We start from the raw sequence: 27,634 nt of genomic DNA, 5'->3' as shown, positions 1-27,634 counted from the left end.
TCTGACATCTCCCTTAAAGGTTGGCACTGTCATGTGTGATGCCTGGCCACAATGTGCCAAATCGCTCCATTTAACCCATTAAAACCGGGAAAGCAAATGTTTGAATATATATCTTTTTAAAGCCAACATTTTTTAACTCAAATCTTTGCTTCTGGGGGTCCCTGGAACAAAATATTTTGAGATGGGGGTCGGCGGCCTAATACATATCATTTTGGGGGGTCTTGACATGAAAAGGTTTGAGCACCACTGATATTAGTAAGATATATTATATATTATATTATATTTAGAAGACATTTTTAGAAATGGCCTCAGGTCTTCATGGGTTAATGATGTTGCCATGCAGCAAATGGTTCATGCTAAAAGAAAGCATGTGACCTTTTTCTTGTGTTTCATAATTTGAGAGGCGTTGTTTGTAGCAAGACAAGCCAACTTTGTTATTGCTGCAATACAACACTTACCGTGACAGAAACTCAGCTTCAAAATGCTTTTGAAATCAAGAAAAGGGGCGCTAAAGCATGGTGGATCTGTAAGGTGGAAAAGGAGCAAGAAAGAAATAGAAAAGCAAGAATTAGAAAAGCAGGAACAGAAATCTGGCAAATAAAGTGCAGAGTCTGCAGACACAAAAAAATGAAAAAGAAAGTTAGGAAAATAACATGTATGCACAGTCCTCTCTCCTGGCACACCCTCTCAACAGGTCAAATCAAACTACTTCTCTGTTAAATAGATCTGGACATTATTATCTTTGGTATACTTGCCTAAAGGTCTTTAAACACCGGGAGTGCGAGGAATAAACGATTAGAAAAATCTGTGAATATTTCTCATCAAACTATTAATTTGGTGATGGCCCCTTCATACAGATTGAAGATGTTATTCACGCTAAAAAATCAAGCTTGTTTCAAAAAATAATTATGCCGCTTCATCGCTTATCGTTATAATCACGTTCCGTGTGGATGTACTACACAAACAGCTCCTAATGCTTGACGTATACTTGGTTGCACACCATGTCGTGCACAGATATATGTGTATGTGTGATAGCACATCTACAAGCTCACGTCATGTGGCGACGCATTGAGATATGGTAGATCCGTTGTTTTCGGTGTGTGACACCACTATACCAGTTATGTAGGGTAGTGCGCTGGTTCTCAGGGACCACCAGGGGTCCGAATGGACCCTTACGGGTCTGTAACTGAGAGTTATATAAACACAAAGGATCTAACAGTGTAGATTGGTGTCCCAGAGATTAAAATAATATATCAAATGGGGGTCTGTGGCCAAATGCATATCAAACTGGGGGTTCTTGAAATGAAAAGGGTTGAGTATCACTGTCAGGAGTAGTGCATGTCCCTTCCTTCACATGCACACAGGGTTTGCACATCCTGCTGTCCCATCGCTTTGTAGAGACATAATTAGACTCAGCCTTCATCAACCAGTAAAGCAGCTGCACAGGGATTTCCCCTTGGTGACATATCGGTGCAGGAAAATACAGACTCATAGACTGTAGATATGGAGATAAGTCGAGTCTAGGGCTGCAACTATCTATTATTTACTAATCGATTATCATATCGATAACTTTCTCGATTAATCGAATAATTGATAAAGTACTTAAGCATTATTATACGGTGTTGTACAAAAATTGTCAAAAAATAGTGAAAACAGCAGATCATGTGTTGTGAACTTGTAGATTAGCTGTTTGCACTATTTTATTTCTCACTTTTTGAGACTATAATGACCAAAATAGAAAATCCATTATTTTATTAACTTTTTGATTATCAATATATATGTTTTAATAATTGATTCAATCAATTAATTTGATTAACTGTTGCACCCCTGGTCTGGTTACTATTTTACCTGAGCAAAAATCACTCTTTGGTGGCTGTGATAACTGAGTAAACATAGGGTGCCTGCTAAGAAGAAAGAAACACCAAACTTCTCAAGATCAGCAAACTGAATTCATACAGTAAATGTGGTCCCAATCCAAGCTACAGTATGGTAATATATCTTTTACTCTGTCTTCAAAGGACACAAGTAGCCTCAGCGAGGCTGTATCTAGGAGAGATGTGACTGCTGTTATGGATCTGGGCCACTCTCAACCAATCAAACCAGCTTTCTGAGGCATTTTCAATTCCCAATTGAGTTCAGAGTTCAGTGTCATGTGCATCCAGGATTTAACTAGACGAAGGACAATTAAATAAGCAGTTTGTGTGCTGCTGTTGAGAACATCAATCAAAAACTTGCTAAAGGATTGTTTTTCTACAAGCAAACACACACAGAGATCTTCAGACATACTGTACACAGCCAACAAGAAACAGACACGACGAAACTTGTACAATGGGATGTAGCATTAATAAGACAACATCAAAACACCAAACATTAATTGTCTTCTTGGCTAGAGCTAGACACCATACATAGACAAAAACAAACAAACACACTCCCACAGGACCTCTGTCATTCAGGAAGAGTTGACGTTGCAGGATTTTGCCACTAGAGAGCTCTAATGAGACCAGCGGTGGTCCATAACACGAGGCTGCTTGCCTTGAGGCAAGACTGATTGCACTGCGCTATATTTTCTTTGAAGGTGTGCCAACGTTTATTCAGGTCTGAGGCGAGATAGCCACACCGTGTACGCATTCTAGGAAATGGGGTGAGCAAAAGTGGAAAGGTAGAAATACTGTATGTACAAGTGCATGCCTCCACATGCACTTGTACATACTGTACAGGTCAGTGCATGCCTGCAACTGTCAAGGTCTTCAGTCAGAAAGGAGTCTTTGTCTTTTTTTACGACATCGGTATCCGCAATTGTGCAGCCGATGTGTCCCGATTTTTTAACCACTTTCAAAGTTCTTAACCCTATTTTGGGTTTGTCCTTTTAGGCATAAATGTTACACATTTTCAATCTACAAGCTCACAACATTGTTACGTTTTGCTTAAAAGTTACATGTTCTCAAATACAATCTTTAATAAACTAACTTTTTCAAATTGATTACAAAAGGTTGCACATTTTGGCAAAATATCGGTCAGAAAATCGGTAACCGGCGGTCTATGACCGACAATCTTGCATCGGTCGGCCTCTACCTGTGAGTACCTGATCAGTCCAATGCACATGAGCTCAGCAATTTTGCTACTTTGCACAACTACAGAACCCTTCCCTCCTCACGTGTTGCAACGCCCTAGAAAAAACACTCCCGACTCAACATGACACAATGATTCTGAGATCTCCCATTGCACTCTGTTAATAATTGCTCTACATGTGGTTTGAAAATGTCAGTTCAACTGGAAAGAGGCTCGAGAAGAAACCTTAAGATCTCATGCACTTCACATTAAGGTATATATAAGCTAACATGTTTTATAAGAGATGCCAATAAAGACACCAATAAAAGAAAATCTTAGGCTATTTCTGTAACCTCATGCATGACCTATGACACATGGTAAACCAGCATTAATAAACAAATAAATGGACCGTCTCGATCGCTTGCATCCTAGTTTCAACCCATGCAGTCTGCAGAGCTGAAATCAAAGGCACATGCATGTGTGCGCACTGCACAATCACACATACACTCACACATACGCATACATTCACACATACATGCAGTGAGCATGGACATTAAATATTACATGCATGTGTCCATGCGTGCGCACATACACACGTGTACACGTGTATTTGTATTACTATACTTTTGAGGACATCAACATTGTAGGACGACAATTTTATGAATGGCATTTATTTTTGCCTATTGTTATCCCTAAACCTAAAGCAAAAAATAGATGATCTACAAGCTCACAACGTGTCATGCTGTGATGCTTCGTGAGCTTGTAGATCTGCTACTTCCGATGCGTGACACCAGCATACAACTAAGAATAAATCAGGCATAACTCTAATCGACCCAACCCCTCAATGTCTAGACCTAACCCCAACCATAACTGAGATAGCATAGCTGACAAAGGGGATTGATATAAATGATGGCCTCCATTTCCACTTATAGGCATTTCAGTAAGAACATGTGTCTCACATTCGACTATTTTGGGGGACATTTGGCCGGAGTCACAAATATAGTAATACAGCACGAGCGTGCGCACACACACACACACGCACACACACACACACACACACACACACACACACACACACACACACACACACACACACACACACACACACACACACACACACACACTCCCTGCAGAAAGATCTAATCAACTAGACACAAGTTCTTACTGAAATGCCTCTAAGTGGAAATGGAGGCCATCATTTAAATCAATCCCCTTTGTCAAGACTCGGGCTGCTCCTAGTGCTCAGTACACGGTCGTCATCCATCCTCCTCTCTAATGATCACTTGTATGTACTAGTGAACAGAGAAGCTGTCACTCACAGCTGAGGCCGGACGCCCTTCAAAGCCACAAAGTGACCAGCAAACCCACCGCAGGGGGGAGTAGGAGAAACATGATGAGGGCATGCAGGTACAGTACAAGTGCAGCAAATACTGATTATTCCACAACCCCACAAAGAGAGCAGGACCCCACACACAGACCATGATCGTCAATGAGTAAACAATTACTGCCATGGAACACTATAAATAGAGCAAACATTCTCCATGCATGTTGTTTACTATTATCCTCAGACTACTAATACGGGAGGAGTACTGGACAGGAAGTCTAGACCAGTGCAATGCAATGCAAATTAAATAGTACTCACTATTCACCTCAAATACATTAGCACAGACAGACAAAACAGCTGCATGTCTTCTTATCACGTCCAAGGTCAAAACAGACAAACCACAGAACAACAAACAAAACCGATCTAGTTCAGCCCATGTGCGTTTAAAAGCAACAGACACACGTGGCAGAAGAAGCAGATCGTGTTTACACACTGTGGTTACACAGTACAATGCTGAGCTGCTGCGTTGCCCAGCCCGAGAGGACAAACGGGTCTTTCTCTTCTCCACATAATAGTGTATTAACTTAAAGAGGATCTCACCTCCTGCAGGAGACGCGAGACGAGAGCCACAAAAAGGGAAGAGGAAGAGAAGAAACAGAGAGAGGGAGAGAAGGAGGTGTACAGCTGCTTTCCAGACACTCATGTGCGTAGGGCAAGATTATAGGGTGGGGAATAGTGAGTGGGCTGTGTGAGTGCGCGTGCATGCGTGTTTGTGTACGTGCGTGTTTGTGTATGTGCGTGTTTGTGTATGTGCGTGTGAGAGTGTGTGTGTGTGTGTGTGTGTGTGTGTGTGTGTGTGTGTGTGTGTGCGCTCACGCGTGCGTGTCAGACCCTGTATCAAGCCCATTCCACATAGAAGCACAATCACAATAAAACATTTGAGTGTATAGGAAAAACAAGGCATGTCTATGTATTTACATGCATGTAAATACATGCTCCTATCACAACATTGTGCATTAAGCAAGTTGGCAAAAAAACAAAAACAAATTTTCTTTTCCTGTATGTACTGTATGTGCACATCAGAAATCCTCTGTGTACATTTTTCCATTGGGTAAAATTTCAAAGCTCATGTTTATATTTACGTATGTACAGTACTGTATTTCTGTTTTGAGCGAAAGCTCCTCAGCACAGCCAGGGGGCGACAGCGGACTCACCTCCCCAGCCACCGCCGTCTTCGGTCAGAGCTGTCAGGTCCAGCCTGGGGACATGGTCCTCGCAGCTCTCCGAGTCTGAGCCGCGCACGCCTCCGCTGCCTCCTAATCTCCCCGCGTCGCAAGTGAAGGGTGGCTCCTGGATCTTCATCCTTAGCGTCTGTACAACCATGAGAGAAACAAGATGGGAGAGCACTCAATAGATGTGGGGCAGCGCCAGCCAAGCACACACTCTTTAAGTTCAGGCACACGCTCCCTTCAGACAAGCCCTGCCCTGACAGGAGGGGGGCTGGCCCCTGATTGGACGAGCTGGCTGGCCAAAACATCCGCCCATCTGTCTCCCTCTCTCTGTGTGTGTGTGTGTGTGTGTGTGTGTGTGTGTGTGTGTGTGTGTGTGTGCATGTGTGTGAGAAGAGTGGGGGAGAGACAGAGAGAGTGAGTAGTGAGTGAGAGAGAGAGAGAACTCCTCCTCTTTTTTTACAGACTGGATCACCCCCCCCCCCCCTCTCTCCCACTCACACTCACTCACACACACACACACACACACACACACACACACACACACACACACACACACACACACACACACACACACACACACACACACACACACACACACACACACACACACACACACACACACACACACACACGTACGTCATGCACATACTCCCCAGCCCAATGCTGGACTTGAGTTGTTTGTTTCACAGTAGCAGGAGCAGAAGGGGAGGGGGGTGAGGGAGTTGTGTGTGTGTGTTCTGGAGAAGAAAAGCAGGCAGATTATTAGCCAGTACATGAAGGTTGGCAGGGTGATTTCTGTCTCTCTGTAGACAAACAACATATAGTACAGCATATTGTGAACTTTTCCATCTACGTGTTTGGCTAGTGTTTCTATATGTATGAAAAACACAACATTTTTTATGTCAAGGTCTTTTCTCACGGCTGGCTGCAAATACCAGCTACTGTATACTAGGGTTGCTTTCTTCTTACTTTCAACAAAGCAGACAAAGTATAGCAGAATGCAACAGGTTGTTGTGGAGGCAGTAAGCTATGCCTCATCAGCCTAACTGTGTAGCCTAGTTAAGGAAGAGCCATAAATCTTAACCTTAATGTACTTCAACTACAGCAACTCTCCCGTTGCCTAAGGCATAATCTATGCTTCGATGTACAAAGGTGTCTTGCCCCAAATTTAGCAATCTAATCTACAAGCCCAAAAAGCGTTGCATCTATGACGCAGCGTGTAGATTGGCCATGTTCGGTGTGCGACACGTCAATCGGCAAAGTAAAGTTCTGGCTTAATTTATGTGCCATCGTAAGAGTGAATCGGGCGCCCAAAATAGTAGATTACTAGCCGTGACCAGGGGCTTGTAAAAAAGAAATTGTCACAGAAATACGTATATTTATTTCTTATATTTTTGCTCTCTCTCTGTCTCTCTCGCTCTCACACCATTGTGCTATGTGATCTGAGCCGCTGCCTACGTACATTGCGCAGCCTTTTCTGGCAATACCCAACTTGTGTTTTTTCTACATCCAGATAGGGCCACGCACAGGTTTCTTTCCATCTTGTTTGGACCATTGCTTGGATCTATCAGCCATCAGATAACAGAGCGACGACTAATGCAGAATGGATGGTATTATGTGATGTATGTGGTGGGTCATTCTGCAACTTTGGCAACTCCTCCATGGTGAACCGTCAGGTGCAACTTTGTGGCAAGGACTGTACACATACCGTGCCAAGGCTATCATGTTCTCTAGCACAATTATCTGTGTGTGTGTGTGTGTGTTTGTGCGTGCGTACGTGCGTGCGTGCATGCATGCATGTTTGGCTGCGTGTGTGTCTGCCTGTGTGTGTGTGTGTGTGTGTGTGTGTGTGTGTGTGTGTGTGTGTGTGGTACAAGTGGACGGTTGCCTGCTGGTCATGTAGTCTCAGTGTGCATGTGAGCTGCTTGGCCCTTCTAAAGCCCCATAGGCTCCCATTTCCTCTGTTCCTCTGGGTGTGGGACTCAGTGCTAATTTTAGGGGGGGCTGCCACTAACTACTCCTGCAAGATTAGAGAGCATAAGAAATCAGTATAGTATATTGATTAACAGGAATGAGGAGTGAGGAGAGATGACAGAGGAGGTGGTGTGGGAGGTACAGTGTACTCAGCCCCAGTACTTCAAAGTATAGATACTCCTGGTCAAATATTACTCAACTACAAGTGAAATTTGCTCAGTCAAATTGGTACTTGAGTTAAAAGTGCTGGGAGTACTTAGTTTGAATTCAAAGGTGCAAATTATAAAGTACATTTTCCTTTTAATATCAATACATTGCTGTATTAAAGTTTTGACATTTTCTAAGTAAATTATCCATCAATTTACGAAAATATCAATAGTTAAAATTGCTGATCAACAAGCGTGTCGAGATCTGCTATTTTCACCATTTGAAATAGGGCTTAAGTCATAGATATTCAACTGGCGGCCCGCGGGCCACGTGCGGCCCGCGAGGAGCTTCCTTGTGGCCCCTGGCCATATTCCAAATATTTTTTTAATATATTTTTTTTATTTTCATATTTTCATAATTATTATTTATGTAAATATATGTTCGTTTTTATGTTATCAAAGTTAAAACAGTACAAATTATTTATCCTTCATTAGTTCTTGAAAGGCCATCTTTCATTGGAACTTAACTTAGAACCTTAAATAGAACCGAATTAGCCTGAATTAGACCCGAAAAAATTCGCGCGCGTGCACACGTGCAAATTGTGTGCGCACATGCACGCGCGCACTGTATGGCCCCCAACTCCAAATTATTTTACAGTTGTGGCCCCCTGCCTAATCTAGTTGAATACCCCTGGCTTAAGTGGTTAGAAATGCTGTAGAGTCAAAACTACTGATTTTTTTTAGTTAGAGATACTAAAAAAACTACTTAAGTACCGTATTCAAGTTAATGTACTTTGTTACTGTCCACCACTGGGGAGGTGAATGAGAGAGGGAGCAGGAGTGGTGGGGTGATGTGTGCATCCTGCCAAGCAGTAGCAGTAATAGTTATCTTTCAACTGTTGAGTGGGGAAAAAATGTGTGTCGTGAAACATTGGTACTGGTAGCAATAGACCCCGACAGGTTTCAGCAGAGACAGAAAGAGAGTCAACAGCGGAAATTTACCCCATATGTCCTTTCAAGGAAAACATTTTCTGTCACCATTTATGTGGAAAAAACCCACTAACAACCCCCACCCCCCCAGCCCCACACCCACACACACACACACACACACACACACACACACACACACACACAAACACACGAGCGCCTAGTGAGCATGGACACCAATGTAATCAAGAAGACATCTTATTTATTGACACCTTCCCATCCAAAACTCCAAACACTTGTTAACTTAAGCTGACACACACACGCACACGCGCACACACGCACACGTACTCGCACACACACACACACACACACACACACACACACACACACACACACACACACACACACACACACACACAGTACACTCACTGCCACACACGCACGCTCGCGCACGCACACACACTCAAAATATAAAGTACATACGCAGAAAACGCAATAACACTTCTAAAGGCAGGGATGATACATTTAATGTTAATTACATCTGCCAGGAGTACCAGTGCTGCAAGAAGTTGTATCAAATGTTTTAGAATTTCATCTTGTGTAAAGAACTGATGACAGGTTGAAAATCTATCCTCTGCCCCCCCTAGTCTCGCGTAGCCTGACAACTATTCCAAAATCTCCAAATGCTATATAGAGTCTGGAACTACACCTCCCAAAATCCGAGAACGGAAGCTGTCATCTATTCGTCATTTCCGTTCACAAAAATATATTTTAAAACATCTTTACATTTTATTTTAGCTGACGGACCGTCACTATGACTCAGACATAACCCTGTTACATACCCATATATGGGCATATACTGATAACATCAGGGATCTCCATATGGGAATAAAAGGGACAAGGATACAGAGATCACCATATATGGGCATATCGGTCGGATCGGTGGTGCAACATAGGTGTGAGGGGCCGCATAGTGGCCGGGACTCTAGTTTCTTTAAAAGGAAGGAATGGTAAAATGTAATCACATCAATTACATGAAGGACACCCCCACCTCCCACGGCACCATCTCACAACACACTCCAACGCGCGCACGCACGCACACACACACACACACACACACACACACACACACACACACACACACACACACACACACACACACACACACACACACACACACACACACACACACCTCGATGCATCTCAAAAAGGTCCAGCCCCTAGCCCAAGCTGACCCAAAGCACCCCAACACCCCCCCCGCACTCAAGACCCCCTAACGACTGTTTGTCCATCAGACTGATATGCACACATGCATCACATGCACACGTAACTCAATACACCCTTAACCTAGCAAGTGACAAATTACTATTACATGGAATTCTGCTGAAACCCCTTCCTGTAACGCACTTGGCCCCGATCCACAAACACAAGACATGCATGGTGTAGTGCCATGTGCACACTATTAAATACTCATGTAGCTAAGTATGACAAGCGCCACTGCTGACAAACTCTACCCACTAGGGCTGTCCCAATCGGCAAAAAAAGTGGATTGGATCAGATCAAATAATCTAATACAGGCACTCCATTCCATTTCATTATTTGTTATGTATTTTATTTAATGCTACTGTTCACATTTTAATTGTTAATTGGTTATAAATACATAAATACGCACTGGTATCGGACGATACTCAAGGCTGCTGTATCGTATCGGTAATTATCGGTACCAGAACTGAAAACATTGGATCGGGACAGCCCCACTACCCACGCACCCAATCTTTATGCCCGCTTGGCAAGAACACATTGCATTGCAGAGTGGGCACAGGGAAACCACTGAACAAACACGGAAACAACAGATAATATCAATGGCAACGCAGCTTATGACTGCCATGTCAGTACAGCATGAAACGCATTAGCAACTCATTAGGGCCATATTGACGTACTGGCTTCTGAACATTTGTTGTTGTTCCCTGGTATGTTGGTGATTAGGGCTGCATAACACCAGCAAAAAAACAACAACCTCAGCTAGAAGAAGCACGAAGGGAAGGGGTGACCTACTGAATACCAGACATTTAATGTTAGTGACTTTACTTGTTCATGTCCTCATTACAGTTCATGAGTGGTTAAGGCCACAGTGTGCATACACATATTGCTACTGAGGGTCTCTGAATTCAAATACTAACTACTACAATTTCCACCTTCAAAGAGGTTGCATTGTTTTCCTTACGTCAGAATGAAGGGCATTCCAGAAGTCTCCCTTGACCAAAACATTTTGTTGGCTTGCAGAATCCCTGGCATGCAAGTGAAGCTACATCATGTAAAAATAAATGTTTCAAATCACCAACCGCTGTGTCTTCTGTCAACATTGTGCTGTCCTAATCCAGTGGTTCCCAAACTGGGGGTCCCCAAATTATTTTGGGGGGTCCCCAGATGATTAGCTTAATGTGCAACATTGTTTTCTCACTCAACAGTAAACAAACCAACATACAATTGTAGTGTTTTAAAGGGGATCTGCACATTTCTAAAGTGACAATTTAAGGACTTTCAAGACTTTTTTAATACTTATAAAATAAAATAATAAAAAAAAGAAGCAAAAAACAAACAATACTATAAAGAATTTGTCAAATATTACCTGAGAAAGATATATTTATCTGTGGAACTTAGTCAAACAAAATGTAATGCCTGAACTCCTACAATTCCAATTCTTGTCAGGGTGGGGGTAGCCTGGTAAAATATCCCGGTCGCCATCCAGGGGCCAGAATGGTCTGTAGAAGACACATGAAAATGTGAATTCATGCAACTGGGATGGTTTACCTGGCTAGGGTGGGGAGTCTCCAGTTCAAATTAGCCTGAAAAGTTTGGGAACCCTTGTCCTAATCTATTTTTAGTTTTACATTGAAAAGGTTTCTTGAATGATCTTGATTGACCACCTTTTTATCTAGTCATTTATATGCAAATGAGGCCATCCAGATCAATGCCTCTCAAAGCAGATTGATTAACGGTGGTTTTGATAATGTACCTGGCCAAGTCACATTAACCTGCTGATTAGTTTAGTTTGTTGGTTTAATTCCAATCCAATCATAATAATTGCCAATAGAACAATTAATTAATCAACAGCAGAATCACTGAAAGACTTACAGGTAACAGTCATAATGAAAGTAAACAGGCATGTGGCTATTCATAGCCTGGCATGGCCAGACTAATATCACTGCATAGATATTAGTCTGGAATCTCTGTGTGGAACTTGCATTTCCGAGGGGCAAATAAAAAAAATCCCTCTGGTGATAAACCCACCCCATATCTGTATACTGGGCTCTGATTGGTCCCTCACAACTTCGGAGGGAGAGAAATAAAATCTCTATTGAGAGGGGCCAGACCTCTATGTAACATAATCACCAATATGAACATACATTCACATGAGCACAGATGCTCTTTTTCCTGCAGTGACGATTTGTGGGCGCACGCGCACGCGCACACGCACACACACACACACACACACACACACACACACACACACACACACACACACACACACACACACACACACACACACACACACACACACACACACACACACGGTTCAGTGCTTTCACTATGTGCATAATTCCCAATGACATAATCCACTGTGTTCAAATCACTGATGCTGTGATTACATCATCAGAAGAGAGCCCCTTGGGGTGGGGGGCATGATATAGAGACAGACCGTGTACACATTACAAGTACAGGAAAACAGATGATGATTTTGTTGTGTTTGCAGGGCTTACAGACAGGGTAAGTCACACATGCACACACGAGGGGAACATGAGGAGGATAATGCTGAGATGGCACGCTGGCACACAAAGTCACTTGTATTATATAACCAAAATCCAGAGTTAAAACAATACTCAGGATTTTGAGTGATTTTGAGTGTCAGTCTCTCTCTCTATTTCTCTCCCCACACACACACACACACACACACACACACACACACACACACACACACACACGCAAGTCTGTGTTCCTTAGACATCTTCAGACATTACAGTGTAACAATAACATATACAAAGCACAGCCTAGGCCTACATAATAAATCGTAAAATTATCAGTGAATTTGAGTGGAAAGAAAAACAAGACAAATATGTTGAAGAAGTTGCAGCCGCCAATAGAGGACCTTTAAGAAGCCAGTGATCATGCAGTCAATGTATGGGCAGCATATGGAACGCTTCAGTGCCAAGTAACAGGCTTAGTCTGTCAGCAGAAGCTTTCCATTGTAATTTTCCACGTCCCATTGATTCTGTGTGCCCGTAAGTGGCCTGTAATTGACATATGGGTGGTGAAGTAATCTTTTAAGGCAGCCAATTGGCCTCACTGCTGGTGCATATACTATACACACGTGCATGTGTGTGTGTGTGTGTGTGTGTGTGTGTGTGTGTGTGTGTGTGTGTGTGTGTGTGTGTGTGTGTGTGTGTGTGTGTGTGTGTGTGTGTGTGTGTGTGTGTGTGTGTGTATGCGCGTGTGTGCATCTGTCTGTTTGGATGAGTGTGTTTGTGTCCAGTACATCTGCTTTTGTGTGTACTTACTACTTACTGTATGGATGGGCTGAGTCAAGATCACTGCTACCCCCCCCCCCACCCCCATATGGTATAGGTGCTGTGCACTGTGTTCTGACTGGCAGTTACTGGCAGCACAGCTATCAAGTTACAAGGGGGGCTCAGGCCAACCAGACACTGAAACACTGATACAGTAGGCACAGCTTGTGCATGTGCGTCTGCTTGCTGTATGTGTGTAAGTTAGTGTAACAGAGAAATTATGATGTGAAAAAGTGATACTGTGCGTGTCTGTGTCTGTGTGTGTGTGTGTGTGTGTGTGTGTGTGTGTGTGTGTGTGTGTGTGTGTGTGTGTGTGTGTGTGTGTGTGTGTGTGTGGGGGGGGGGGGGGGGGGGGGGGGGGGGGGGTCAGAAACCGCTGTCGGTCAGAAACTTCTATCTCCATATTATTTCATGATACTTTGTCATTTGATAGTGTCGCACAAAAGTAGCAGAAAATAGCCAGTCTACAAGCTCGCAACGCCCAGAGATATGCTATTTTCATTATTAAATTATTATTTTTTAAATCCTTGCATTTTTTCACTTAGAAATAACATGCCCAAAATAAGGACACCAGGCTTAAAGTGGTTAAGTCCGTCTGGGAGTTTTATTAACATTTAACCAATGAAAATTTGTGAAAAGCTTGTGACTACCGGTAAATAATAACTACATTGGATCCATTGGAGCACAGGTTATTTTTTTCCATTTCCTCAAAGGCAACTGTTTTTGGACAGAAGGTTTCGGCCCGTAAGCAAAAATATGATGGACGTCAGGTAAATAATAAGGTTAATAATACCATATTGGCCAATACGATCGGGACAATATTCAAACACTGCCCTTGAGCAATCACTAAACCCCCAGAAGCACTAGGCTGACTTTGTATTTTAATTCAATGACTCTGTGTACACAGTAAAATCCAGAGTGTTAATTTAACTCAGACATAGTCAAAGACCTGACCAGCCTGATGGTAACACTAATGTCTCTGTATGATGCCAGTGTTGTGACCCTTGGCAGAGATAACCAAATGAACGGCTGTTCACCGCAGTGGCCCGTCAATCAGCAAGATGACCGTGCCAAGGCCCCAGATGGCATCTCAGTGGGTACAGTTTGCTGCTGGTGGTGGCAGAGGTGTGGCACACGCATCACTGAAAATCCATCTGTACTGTGTAGAATAGGATTCCACCAGATTTGTGCAGCACTATAACCTTGTTCTTTTACTGGTTCAGATTACAAAGTCAGCAGATGGAGAATGTACATTGCCTTTTTTTTCTCCCATCTGCCAACACCAAAGATTGCACAGTTAATCACATGTAAGTACACAGTATGTTGCAGTATTAATAGCATGGTGCACAGAGTCATTCTAACATTACTAGTAATAATACTCTAACTAATACTTAGATGTCCATAGTTTAATCTTTGAGACAAGCATCTGCTACTGGCAGAATCAGCCATGTAGACTGTCATTACTTCTTATAAGTTCTGATGTATCTCTGTTCAAACTGATTATCACTCCATTAGAGTGGGGTACTGATTATAAGCCATGACTTCTGTAAAGCAGCCAACTCTTAATTTTAGTTTTCAAAATAATTGTATAATGAAGACATAATGATCAGTATCTGTGTTGCTCAAATCATTAAGATTATTATTATTAGTTTGCATCCTGCTATTTTGATTAGTAAATGTTGTCAAAATGTCTAGCAAAATAATAATTATGAAGGTATGCTAAAACATTTAGAGGTATGGGTTGCCAACAACTGATTAAGTGTAAATTATTATCTGTATGATGGCATTCTTGACATAATCTACACATGCATTTCACTCCCAGTACTTTGTTACAAACATGAATATGACAAGATCAAAATCTCCCTGGTCAACGCCTGCTCTAACCGTGTGCCAGGGTGGTGTCCTTGACCAAGACATCCATACCTGTTGACTCACTGTATGTCGCTGTAGATAAGAGCTGTAGCTGAATAAATAAAATGTTGAACGTGTAAATATTGTAGTATATCTCTGACAAAAATCCTAATCTTTGACTACTAGTAGTTACAGTGGTTGCTGTGCTGCAATAATATTCTCAAAAACATCAATGTGGAGGTGCTACATGATGAGCAAAAGTGTTAAGAGTGATCTTCGGCTTTATTAAAGCATTTCTTCGGCTTTATTAAAGCATTTCATGTTTTTCATTGTATTGTAATTAATGTTTTGGCAAAGCACTTTGCAAATGTGTTTTGAATAAAGGTAAAATCTAATTTATTATTATTCTAAATAAAAGGGAGTGACGTGATGTCACCAATTACACCCACGTTGTTTATCTTCTTGAACACCTTGCCCACTACCTACTAATTCTCTCTCTCTCTCTCTCTCTCTCTCTCTCTCTCTCTCTCTCTCTCTCTCTCTCTCTCTCTCTCTCTCTCTCTCTCTCTCTCTCTCTCTCTCTCTCTCTCTCTCTCTCTCTCTCTCTCTCTCTCTCTCTCTCTCTCTCTCTCTCTCTCTCTCTCTCTCTCTCTCTCTCTCTCTCACCCCCCACTCATCCATCCATCCATCCATCCCTCCTGCTATCTGAGCCTTTGGTCTTATCTCTCTCCAGCAGCCTGTACTCAGTGACTAGACATGCACTCTGAGTGCATAGACAATATATCACAAATAGAGAGATGTAGAACGGAAAGAGGGAGAAATGACAGATTGAGAAATCATAACTTACCTTTGCAGGAGGAAGGCCGTTCATCCTTGGACTATCATTCCTAGAAAAATATGATGTAGTACACTTAGATTATTGGCCTAGAGCTTCAGGAATAAAACACTGACTCCATATGTCACATTCGATCGAACTTAACCTTCATCACAGGCACGTTTGCAGAAAGCAAACAATGTTTTGATCTGGCTCTCACTCCAAACTTTCAGCAGTCTTTTGCAGACTAAACGGCTTGAATAAAGGTCAAAGTACATACAGTAAAGCTGATCCCCTTAAATCTCAAATTGGCTGCTGGTGGTACTGTATAAGCTAGTATCATAGCAATAAGAGTAATGATGTAAACCCTTGATTTATACTTGGCTACACGCGGTCTGGCGCCCCAAAAATAACTGATCTGCAAGCTCACAACACGTCACACTGCAACGTGTTGTGAGCTTGTCGAACAGTTATTTTCGGAGCACGACACGGGCGTTCAACCAAGTGAAAATCAGCGTTTACAGTTGTGTGATCATGAAAAGGTGAGTCTGTACTACTACTGTAGGGCCAAAATATTGCCAAACTCACCCATTCTCGCTAGACTCCATGACGTCCTCTCCAGGCGTTTCATCTGCTCTTGCCCCACAAACACTCTCCTTAAAATGGAAATAGACACAACATCACTCAAGTAAACAGTTGGTTTTATAAAAAAAAAAAAAACAATAAAACCAATCTGTGGGTGTGGCGAGAGCTTTACCTCTATGCCACCTGGACAGATGGCATAGAGATTCTCGTGTAAATATAGGATCAAATTAGGGGGTGTAAGTGATATTTTCTTGTTAAATAGCTCTATATTCCAATAGAAATAGTTGGGTTAGGGCGTTCAGTAACAGGGGTCTCCCCTCTTTCTCCAGGAAAAAAAATCGGGATACCAATTTCATCCAATCAGGTGAGAGAACTCGTACAGGATACAGGATATACAAGTGAAATTGGAAGTGATGAAACAAAGAGATGAGCAGACAAATTTGGAATTGGAACAATACAAACTTGAAGCAGAGAAGTGTTTTAATAAGTTTTTTTTTTTTTTTTAACCAACAAATACCACTTACAGCACCTTTAAAGCTGAGGGAAGTGAAATTCTTTATGATGTGTGTCTCAAACAGCAAAAACGAAAAACACAGATGTCTAGGTGACACAGTTGGTCACAATGAACCATAAGGAACAGAATATAGTGTACCCTGCTACTTTGTGTAGTGTACATTCTAACCCCACTGGGGGCTTTCTGGCCCTTATTTACCATACATACAGTATAACAGCGCATGCCATATCTTTACAGTCAGTCATTCCCTTAGAATACCTCCTCCCCTGCCAGTGGCAATTACAATTATATGTGTGTCAGGGTGTCCTGTGTCACCTTCACGCTTACATAAGAGGAGTGGGCAACACACAGTGAAGGTCTAGCGGAGTAGTTTTTTTTACTTGGAGCTAATCCAAATACCGGTACCAATTTCCATCTTGGCAACCAGTGTGTTGGTTATGCCATACAGCAAGTAAGCTTTTATATTGTGCGAGTGTGACTTACAAGCCAAGTGCGTTTGTGCAAATAAATCACCGACTTGCCTACGCAAACAATTTGCACCTGAGCCTAAACAGGTCTTCTATCTTGCCAAAAGAAATGACCCCCCCCCCCCCCCACTGATTTTCTGTAATTACACTTTTATTGCTCCTAATATTGATGATTTCTTGAATAGTATTGTATGTCTATATCTTGATTAATCAAATACAAACAAGCCCTCTGGGTTTTCTTTTTAATCCTTTAAGCATTATTGTATAACCTTTTACATTTTAAGGTTGTTGGCTGCTGACTAAGTGTTTTTTTCTTTTCTTTTTTCCTTATCTGGTATGCGGATGCACTTGCAAAAGATAGACACCTGCCAGATTCTACCTCAGCAAGCCAAGTCGCCCAGCTGGTATGGTTTAAAGTATAAATTAAATTCCTGTGCACCTTCAAACACAGGTGCACATTAACGTAGGCAGGCTATAATAAAGGAAGGTTGATGGTGGACGAAATAGAAGGGGGAGCTCTGCAGAGCGCATATCTCGCCCAGACTGGTGGAATTTCCAGGGCTGTGCAAGTCAAGTTCCCGTACGTTGCAGCCTTCAGGACCCCAAGGCTATGATAGAAGAAGGTACAGACAGTCCATGGGCTGGGCAGGCCCCATTGACGCGCATGGGAGGCAAAACTGGAAACGAAAGTTTGGTGAAATTACATCGAGAGCCAAATATATTTTTGGGTCTTTTTCTGCCTTTATTGATAGTAGATTGACAGGAAATGGGGAGATAGACGCGGGGAGTGACACGCAGCAAAGGTCGTCGGGATCAGCTGTCTGCTGATTCTTTTCAATCAGCCACGCTTTTCTACACTCCAATCACAGCTCATTCCCACAATATAAGGCAGTCCATTTAAATATGGCTCCCTAATACACTAGATCTCTGCTTTCAATTGCTGCCACACACGCTGCTGCTGCTGGAAAAGCTTGCGTCCACCACCACAGCCTCCACCTTCTAGTTCAGAGTCTTGCATGGCTCAAAAGTTAAACTGAATGTTAAAGGGTAAGACCACTTTGGTAGAGGTTTGGGTTGTGTAGTTATCTTGCCATGATGTAACTCCAAAGGTGGGCAAGAAATCAAAAATAATTGCTCCATTGATTAGAAATTGATAATTCAAAATATGCTCCTCATTGACTTACATTGTACGGTAAAACAGCTCTCAAAGTCACTCTTTTAGCACGTAAATGAACCCAAACAAAGTTGATTCAGACAATATAGAGCATCACCAAACCCAGTACTGTTTGTTTTTTTAATAAAAATGTCAACTTCCTGTTGATTTTACTGTTTGAAGATCCGGATCCGGATCCGCGGATCCAGTCCGGGTTTTCTACTTATTAAAAATGGCAAAATCAACAGGGAGTTGACATTTTTATTTAAAAAAAAAAACAGTACTGGGTTTAGTGATGTTCTATATTGTCTGAATCAACTTTGTTTGCGTTCGTTTTTGTGCTAAAAGAGTGACTTTGAGAGCTGTTTTACCGTACAATGCAAGTCAATGAGGAGCATATTTTGAATTATCAATTTCTAATCAATGGAGCAATTATTTTTTATTTCTTGCCCATCTTTGGAATTACATCATGGCAAGGTAACTACACAACCCAAACCTCTACCAAAGTGGTCTTGCCCTTTAAACTGAAATTCATGTGTGCATGGCTCTCTAAACAAGTAAACTGAAATTCAATGTTTGCATGGCTCTAAGTTTAACTGAAATTCAATGTTGTATGGCTCTAAGATTAAACTGCAATTCAAGATGGCATGACTCAAGTTAAACTGATTAAATGTCTTGCTATGGCCACGCTCTTGTATATCCATGGGGATTTTGAATTGCGTTCCCTGATTTTGCTTAGCAAGCTGCTTAACTAAAATTGGGGAACATCTTAAGAGCAACGCCAAGTATAACTGTATTCCATTTGTTGCAATAAATGGATTCCTTTGATGTACTGTAGCATGCAAATCTTATGAAAAATAATAATAACACACATTTATAACCATAATTTTCTATCATTATAATCCTGTTGGTTCATACAGTTGGCAAGCATACCATAGGCCAGGAGGCACGGACCTACTTGCAATGTCACAGGTTCAAATCCGGCTCAGAGTAAACAAAGCCCTCATTAGTAGCTAAACAAAGCCACTAATGAGGGCTATGAAACCTGTAAGCAAAGTTTGCAACATTAAAATGGAAGTCCACCATGGCAAAAATATCAGCGCCAACCCACGAGTAACATGAATGTGTTAGTATAGTCAATTCTCCTCGAGTAAGTTAAACCAGGTATATTATATACATAGAGATGTTGTGCTGAAAGATGTGTACATACATCTAGTATTTAGTTAATTCCATCTCACATTTCACAAAGGGCAAGCAGGTTCAGGGAATGGTTGAACCGTTCTGAAAGATTATTTTAACAAGACATGGCTATTGTTTGACACGTCGACTATTGTGAGTATCAAACCTATGGCCTTGTGGGGGTCACAGAGGGAAAGCAATAACCCACCATCGCAGCAGAGGTGCCTCTGGCTTCAAAGAGACAATTGTAATTGAGTCCTTGTCACTGCTCTTAGGCCTGTCACAATTATTACATAATCGTCATTTTCAAACATTTTCCAAAAATAGCAGAAATTATTTTGGAAAGTATAAATGTATTAAATGTGTCAGTAATCTGCATATTTAAGTTATTTGTCATTTCTGCCCCGTGCAATTTTTGATTATGAAGTACATAAAAACAAACAGAAATTAAATTTGTATTCTGTTCCAATGTATATGGGATATAGGGTGTGAACCTCTCTACTTGTTATGCTCTCCTGGTGTAACTCAGGTGAAAAAAGAAGTTACTCCATGTGTATCAGAGGAGGCACATGATAATCTACACCTAGTCTTGTGTAGCCACTAGAAGAAAAAAAAACATCTGCACTGAGCAATAGTTTTTGGTTAAAACAGAAAGGGTTTTGGTAAAAACGTTTAACTCTATATTCTATAATAGTAAGTAAGTCATTGTAATTGCATAGTAATTGCTATAGAGTATTAGTTCAGTAACAGGGGTCTCACCGCTCTTTAGTAAACAGAAAATCATAAATTCTGTCTACTCAATGTTTTTCTTTGTTTCTCATGTATGAGACTCTCCTGATTGAATGAAATTGGTATTACTACCTGAAAATGAATCTTAGCTGGAGAGAAAGTGATTCCCCTGTTACGGAAAGAAAAACACTCTATAGCAATGACTACTAAATAACAAAATATCTTAAATTACGATTTAATGCCTGAGAGTCATTTCTGAAATCAATGTTTGATTTGACTTTTGTCTTTCTGACTTGGCCTGGATGGGTCTATAACACTGGTTGCTAGAGACTATTATGTGTCATTACAAGACTAAGGGTCGGTGGGTGGTGGTGCTTGAGTGGCTGTGGATGAGGAGCTAAATTCTGGGAAATGTTGCCCCCCCCCTGTCCATAATTCCTAATGTATAATACTATTGAATCCTACTAGACAATATATTATCCACATCTACACCAACAACACTTTGTGTGGAGCAGTGGTGAAAAAAGTACTCAGATTCTGTACTTCGTAGATCGGCTATTTCCAAATATATAGACTATATATATAGACTTTCAAAAGTCTATATAGGACTGAAGTGCTTAATGTATGTTTTGTAATAATATTTAAAATCTACAAAGTAACTAGTAACTAAAGCTGTCCAATAATTGTAGCGGAGTAAAAGTACTACATTTGCCTCTGAGATGTAACGGAGTAGAAGTAAAAGTATTGAAAATTGGAAATACTCCAATAAAGTAAAAATATCTCAAAATTGTACTTAAGTACAGTACATGAGTAAATGTACTTAGTTGCTTTACACCACTGGTGTGGAGAATGGTACATGATGATAAGTACAGCAAGGGATAATCACTGCGGAGGCAAACCCCCCTCCACTTTGCACCGGGGAGCGGGGATATTTGTCCTCTGCAGAACCCAACTATTACGAGTGGGCGTTAATAATACAGCACGGAGGGAGTAGTTAGGGTTAAGTGGCTTGCTCAGGGTCACTTCGACACAGACTGGGGCAGGGAGGTATAGTAGGCCTGTCACAATTATTACATAATCACCTAATCGCAACTATTGGAGATAATCATAATTATTTTTGCATTAATCATCATAATAATTTCCATGTAGAAAATTCATTTTCAAACATTTTTCAAAAAAATTGCAGAAATAGCAGATCTACAAGCTTACAACGTGTCACTTTGTGAGGCGTTGTAAGCTTGTAGATCAGCTATTTCCGCTATTTAAAAAAAATTAAGTATACAACTTTTTGTATAAGTTATTTGTCATATCTGCCCCGTGCAATCTTTCATTATGTAGCCTAAAAGGCAAAAATAAATTAAATTTGTATTCATATGTTCCAATGTTCAATGCCAAAAACACAATTGAATCATTAATCGCAATTATTTGTTTGATAATTAATCATCAACTTAAAGCAGCAATATGTAACTTTTTTGAATGAATAAAATGTAATTTTGACCAATCTGTATGGCAGAGTAGTTTAATACAATATAACATCTACAGTTAGGGTGGTTGTATTTTAGTCTCCCTGCTCTTCAATTGAGACAGTTGGATCGTGTCAAAGGTAAAGTCTCACCTAGACACAGGACCAGACAGGATCCCCTGAGCAAGCCGGAAGGCTCTATTGGCTCAATTGTAAAACAAGATCTGCACTTGGGCTGGAAACCGGGTAGAAGAGGAAAGATACATAGTGCTGCTTTAAATTTTGTAATCGTGATAGCTTTACAGGGAGGCAAACCAGGGACTGTCAGTAATGACCTAGAAACAAGTACCAGCTGAGTTAGTCAGCTGACAATAGTCACGTCTTTCACACGCACGCACGCACGCACGCACGCACGCACGCACGCACGCACGCACGCACGCACGCACGCACGCACGCACACACACACACACACACACACACACACACACACACACACACACACACACACACACACACACACACACACACACACACACACACACACACACACACACACACACACACACACACACTTTTATGTTCCCCCAAAAACTTGAGTTATATTTAAATGAAAGTTGTTAGCTTCAATAGCTTGCAGAAAATGTTAAATAACTGTTAATGGAGTACAATTTTGATTATTTATATTCACTTGGAAAGGTGGTGAGGCCGCTGGGTCAAAGGTTAACTAAAAATAAAGACCAGTCTCCGACAAATCACAATCAAGTATTCTCTGTGGCCATGGTAAGTAAGGGATCATGTACAGTGAGCTAGGCACTTATAGCCTGGCATGGCCAGACTAATATTACTGTGTAGATATTAGTCTGGAACCTCTGTGTGGAACCTGCATTTCCAACGGGCGGATTTAAAAAAAATGCCTCTGGTGATAAACCTGCCCCGTATTTGCATACAGGTTCCTGATTGGTGCCCCACAACTTCGGGGGCAGCGAAATCCAATCACAACCTAGTGGGGCCAGACTAAATCTGCTGAGGGCGATTTTTTTTTGCACTGACAGATTTGTCTGGTTTCCAGGCTAAGGCACTTCTGCTTCCATAGCAACATAACAGAGGCAGAACAGCGGTCTGTTGTTCAGAGATAAACAGACTGCAGAATGCCTTGATTGACCAACCAGAGTCAAGGATTCAACACTAATCACGCAGTCACTGCTCGACAGCATTGTAGGGCAAAGACTCCAGGACACAGAAGAAGACACATCAACACACAGATGAAGCTGAAGACGAGATGCATTGCGAGAGACTCACTGTTTGGTCCCTCTGGTTGTTGGCGAGCTGTGCCAGCCTAGGGCTTTGCATGGACCTCCTGGGTCTGCGGTCGGGGTCCTGGGCTCCCTGCGAGGCCGCGGTCGTCCCGTCCTCCCCGCCGATGGCACTCAGGCTAGCTCTGCCACTCGCCGGAATGTTCTCCTTGTTGACGTCCACCCTTAGGGACACGGCTCTGCTCTCAGAGTGGGGAAGAAGAAAGGAAACAAGGAGATCAGATTCGACTCTCTCTCTCTCTCTCTCTCTCTCTCTTGATTTCCTCTCTCTTACACGTTTTCCCTCTGTTGACATGGCATCAGATGAAACGCCCAAGGGGTATCCTTATGGCAAGGTCATCCAGATATCTCATTTACTTATACTCTACCTTCTCACTGTTTAGCTTTGACACTAATCTATTTACGGTGAATACCCTGCTTGTATTGATGTTTGGCTTTCTGGAGTGAACTAATGTAGCTCCTGTAATCCATGCTGTCACTGTCCTTGCAGGCTCCACTAGTACTCTATCAACAAGGATTAGCTTGGTGATGCTAAGTATGACGCCAGTTGTTGTGGTTCTATTATGCCTCAGTGGACTGGACCTGTAGGGAGACATACCAAAACCCAGACAGAAACCTGCCATAATTGGAGGATGATCAATCCACTCTTTCTCCCTGGTTCTTGTTACTAGCGTGTATATATAACTCAATACTGTATGTTTCATATCCTTTGTTAATCTTTATATTCTATATCTATTTCTTATTTCTTTGATTGTTTCTTTTATAGTACAATATATACCCATTAAAACTCTAACTCTAATGTTGATGCCTTAATAATTAGCGGTGTGCATTGGCACTGCCCTCACGATTCAATTCGATTATGATTCACCAGGTAACGATTCGATTCGATTACGATTAACCTTGTAATAATTCGATTCGATTCGGCGATGCATCGTGATGCATCACACTTTTCAATTTTACTGCACAACATGGCTAGTCTTTTTTTTTCTAGATTATTTTTCACACCACTATTACTAATTAAGCGTGATGATGACAGCATAAGACTAGCAGCTGAATGGTGTTCTGGTATCTACTGTATGTACCACTGAACAGAACCTGGCACAACCTCGCCATACCTGCTCCTGCCTCGGAGCCTCGATCCTTCCTCCTGCTGCTCTCTCTGCTGTCGACGTCTCTGGCGCGCTGTGGGTGTCGGTGTTGGTGTCGCTCCTGGAGGCGCAGCGCGCGGGGACACCGTGCGGCACTCTGAACCCTGACCTCCCGAAATGTCCACCTCGAACAGGTGCTGCTCCACGGTGGATCGTATTGTCCTGCCCAGGACGCTTAAAGGACAGGGGAACAAGCACAGAGGTGAGAAATACAATAGGTTATGCTGTATTAACTGTAGAACGCACAGCAGGGCCTTGTGTGTATTATGGATTGTCACTCAAGATGTACTGTAATGTAATAAATTGCACGGAACAGAACATTAGCAACGAAATATTATATCATTTAACTGTGTACTGGGTTACAATGGCAATTTTGAGGGCAATCCACTTACTGTGTCACATCTGGTCTGCAGAAGACAGGCGGGAGATGATTACTGGACAAAGAGACAGAGTGACAGAGAGGAAGGAGAGACAGTGAATGAGAGGTGAATGAGATGAGGGAGGCAGAGACGGAGGAAGAACAGAGAGAGGATGAGAGAGATGACAGAGAAGAGGTTTAAAGAGAACAAAGGGCAAGAAAGAGCCAGCATGAAATAGAGGTTAAGAGTGAGAGAGAGAGGGAGAGAGAGGGAGAGAGAGGTAAGTCATGTTAATACCACAAAAACAGGTGGTCACAAGCAACACTTAAAACCCCAGACTGTAGCTGACCTGAGGTGATCACAATGGTGTGTGTGTGTGTGTGTGTGTGTGTGTGTGTGTGTGTGTGTGTGTGTGTGTGTGTGTGTGTGTGTGTGTGTGCATGCATACTTCAGCAATATTAACACCACACACAGGTCCTCTGAGAGCACTGCGCTGCTGGCTTCCATGGCTACCATAAGTCTCTCCCTTTCTCTCTCAGAAACACAGACAGACATGCGCATATTAAAAGAGCACTCTGTGTGTGGCAGCCCTGGACATACCCACAGACTGTTTGTTTTGGGATTCCCAAAAAGGAGGCAAAAAGGCTGTGTGGTGTGTGTGCGCGTGTGCGTGTGTGCGTGTGTGTGTGTGTGTGTGTGTGATGGTGACATGCCCTGTGCCACAGCCAACTCACTAAGGTGGAACTCTGCAATTTACATCGAACAGAAACAACCAAGTTAGTTTTTGCTGCTACATCTGTAATGGTCACTAAAATGAGTCTGTATACACACAGCTTTCTACACTTCATCGGTCCGGTAATAAAATTGGGGGGCTCTCGTTGTGCAGCAGTTATGGGGATTCCGTGCCTTGCTCAAGGGCACTTCAACAGCATTGTGGGCACTGTAGATGAAACACCTGCCACGTGACAGTGGCCAGCTCACAGTCTCCTGATATTACCCTGCAACACTCTGGTTAACGGTCATACTCATACCCTCTACCTCAATACTGTACGTCCTGGTACATGAAACACTGTAGTGTACCAGCTTGTTCAAGTGACTGTAGCAACATCAACGGTGATGATCTTAAAATGCTTCCATAAACAGTGGTGTTGACTGTTGACACTAACAGCACAGCTTGCAGGAGGCCATGGCCAGCGTAAAGATATGAGGGAGAGATACTGATGCAATGATGGCACAGTATTAAGGTGACTTTTGTAGTGTTGCTACGAATATGTGTGCAACACCAAAGTTATACGCAATCATTATGTGTTATCTCATAATGAGATAAATCTTGTTCATTATTGCTCTGTTGTTCTATTGTAAACTTAATATAATACTGTTATAGCATTATTGCATTGTTGTTGTTGTTGTTGCTGTCATGATTGTTCAAGCACTTTGTAACATTGTTTAAAAAAGTGCTATACAAATAAAGTTGTATTATTATTATTATAATCAAGTGATGGTTTGGATGACACTCACTGATACATGATGTGTATCTAAATCTTAAACAGGTGATGTAAATGCCCGGTGACTTCTTCTCCCTTTTCTTTTTCTTTTTTTTTGCATTAAAGGGAATAAATGTTAAATCTAAATTGTATTATGATCAAAATGCTGACTGAGACATTTTCTATAATATTTCAGGTGCCAAACTCATTGAATCCGATGCTATGTGTATTACAATTTAAGAGTTGGGTAAGAGTGTACAAGACAGCTGCCTATTAGATAAGAAAGACAGCAAACTATAGATTATTATTTTTACTTTACTCTTATTTCTTATTACACTGCGAAATGGAAGCAAAAATGCACACAGACAGCAGCTTGGCATTATAAGGCAAACTGTACCCATCCATCTGACATGGACATCTTTTTTTCTTTTGCATTAAAGGAAACCAATGCTAAATCTAATGTGCATTATAGTCGAAATGTTGACCGAGTCATTATCTATATTATTTCAAGAGTTCTGAAACTCCCTTGCCAAACCCATAGTACCCGATGCTATGTGTATTATAATTCAAGAGTTGGGTAATGAGTGTATAGCGCACCTGCCTATTAGACAAGAAAGATAGCAAATTTCAGATGATTATTTTTACTTTATTTCTATTTGTTGGTGCACTGCGAAACGAAAGCAAAGATGCATACAGACAGTAGTTTGGCATTATAAGGTAAACTTTACCCATCCATTCGATATAGACATTACTTACTTTTCTCATTACACGGGTTAAAGTTAAGCAATGTAAATTTGACTTAGAGTCTCTGTGAGCGGTTGATCGTTTTTTTCTTAAATACTATAATTTAAATGTATTGATTTCACTCACCCCCCCCCCCCCCCCTATTTGCCTGTGCCTCAGCGTGCCCACAAATAGTTGCATTTATTTCTACTCACTTTTATGTGAAATGAGTGTATCCGAGCTTGAAAACAGTTATTATAACTCATTTAATGAGAGATCCACCGTCCTAGTCAGAGTTAGGATAATGCACCGGTGGTATAACAATTGCAAGCTGCAGTTCCCCATTTTTGTTTTTCAAGGGAACTTAGTATTTCAGTTCGTTTTTGTCTTTTTTGTCATTAGGGGTTTTTGTTTTGTTTCTTTGTGCGTGGGTCACATCATGGGTCCAGTTTTCTCAATAATCATATTCATTGAATCTTATACAGTGTCAGGTACAATATCATGGCTGCTTACTTTCTTGTTCTTATATCCCTTTTTCAACATAATCTATGGCTCATAAGAAAAACAACCAGATGAACAGTCCTGACTGTTCTGTGAGGATGCTTAGCTGGAATGTAAGGGGTTTGAACAGTCCAGT

The 27,634-nt window shown here is 41.7% G+C and overlaps 1 protein-coding gene across 2 annotated transcripts in view; it reads right to left on the bottom strand.

Moving 5' to 3' along the window:
• fam13a (family with sequence similarity 13 member A) overlaps positions 1 to 27,634 on the bottom strand; it is a 91,488-nt gene that overhangs the window by 11,241 nt on the left and 52,613 nt on the right. The window contains exons 10-16 of one of the 2 annotated variants that reach the window (XM_084080410.1): positions 24,824 to 24,865; positions 24,399 to 24,605; positions 23,270 to 23,462; positions 16,470 to 16,537; positions 15,915 to 15,954; positions 5,587 to 5,743; positions 459 to 524 (exon numbers count right to left, since the gene is read on the bottom strand). In XM_084080410.1, coding sequence (XP_083936536.1) covers positions 459 to 524; positions 5,587 to 5,743; positions 15,915 to 15,954; positions 16,470 to 16,537; positions 23,270 to 23,462; positions 24,399 to 24,605; positions 24,824 to 24,865 — 773 coding nt within the window. The remainder of the gene's footprint in view (positions 1 to 458; positions 525 to 5,586; positions 5,744 to 15,914; positions 15,955 to 16,469; positions 16,538 to 23,269; positions 23,463 to 24,398; positions 24,606 to 24,823; positions 24,866 to 27,634) is intronic. The other variant, XM_084080411.1, reaches the window with a different exon arrangement.

This window comes from Gymnoscopelus microlampas, assembly GCF_963454915.1.
Source record: "Gymnoscopelus microlampas genome assembly, chromosome: 2".
NCBI lineage: Eukaryota > Metazoa > Chordata > Actinopteri > Myctophiformes > Myctophidae > Gymnoscopelus > Gymnoscopelus microlampas.
Note: the sequence above shows the minus strand (reverse complement) of the source record. Positions and strands in the feature narration are given on the sequence as shown.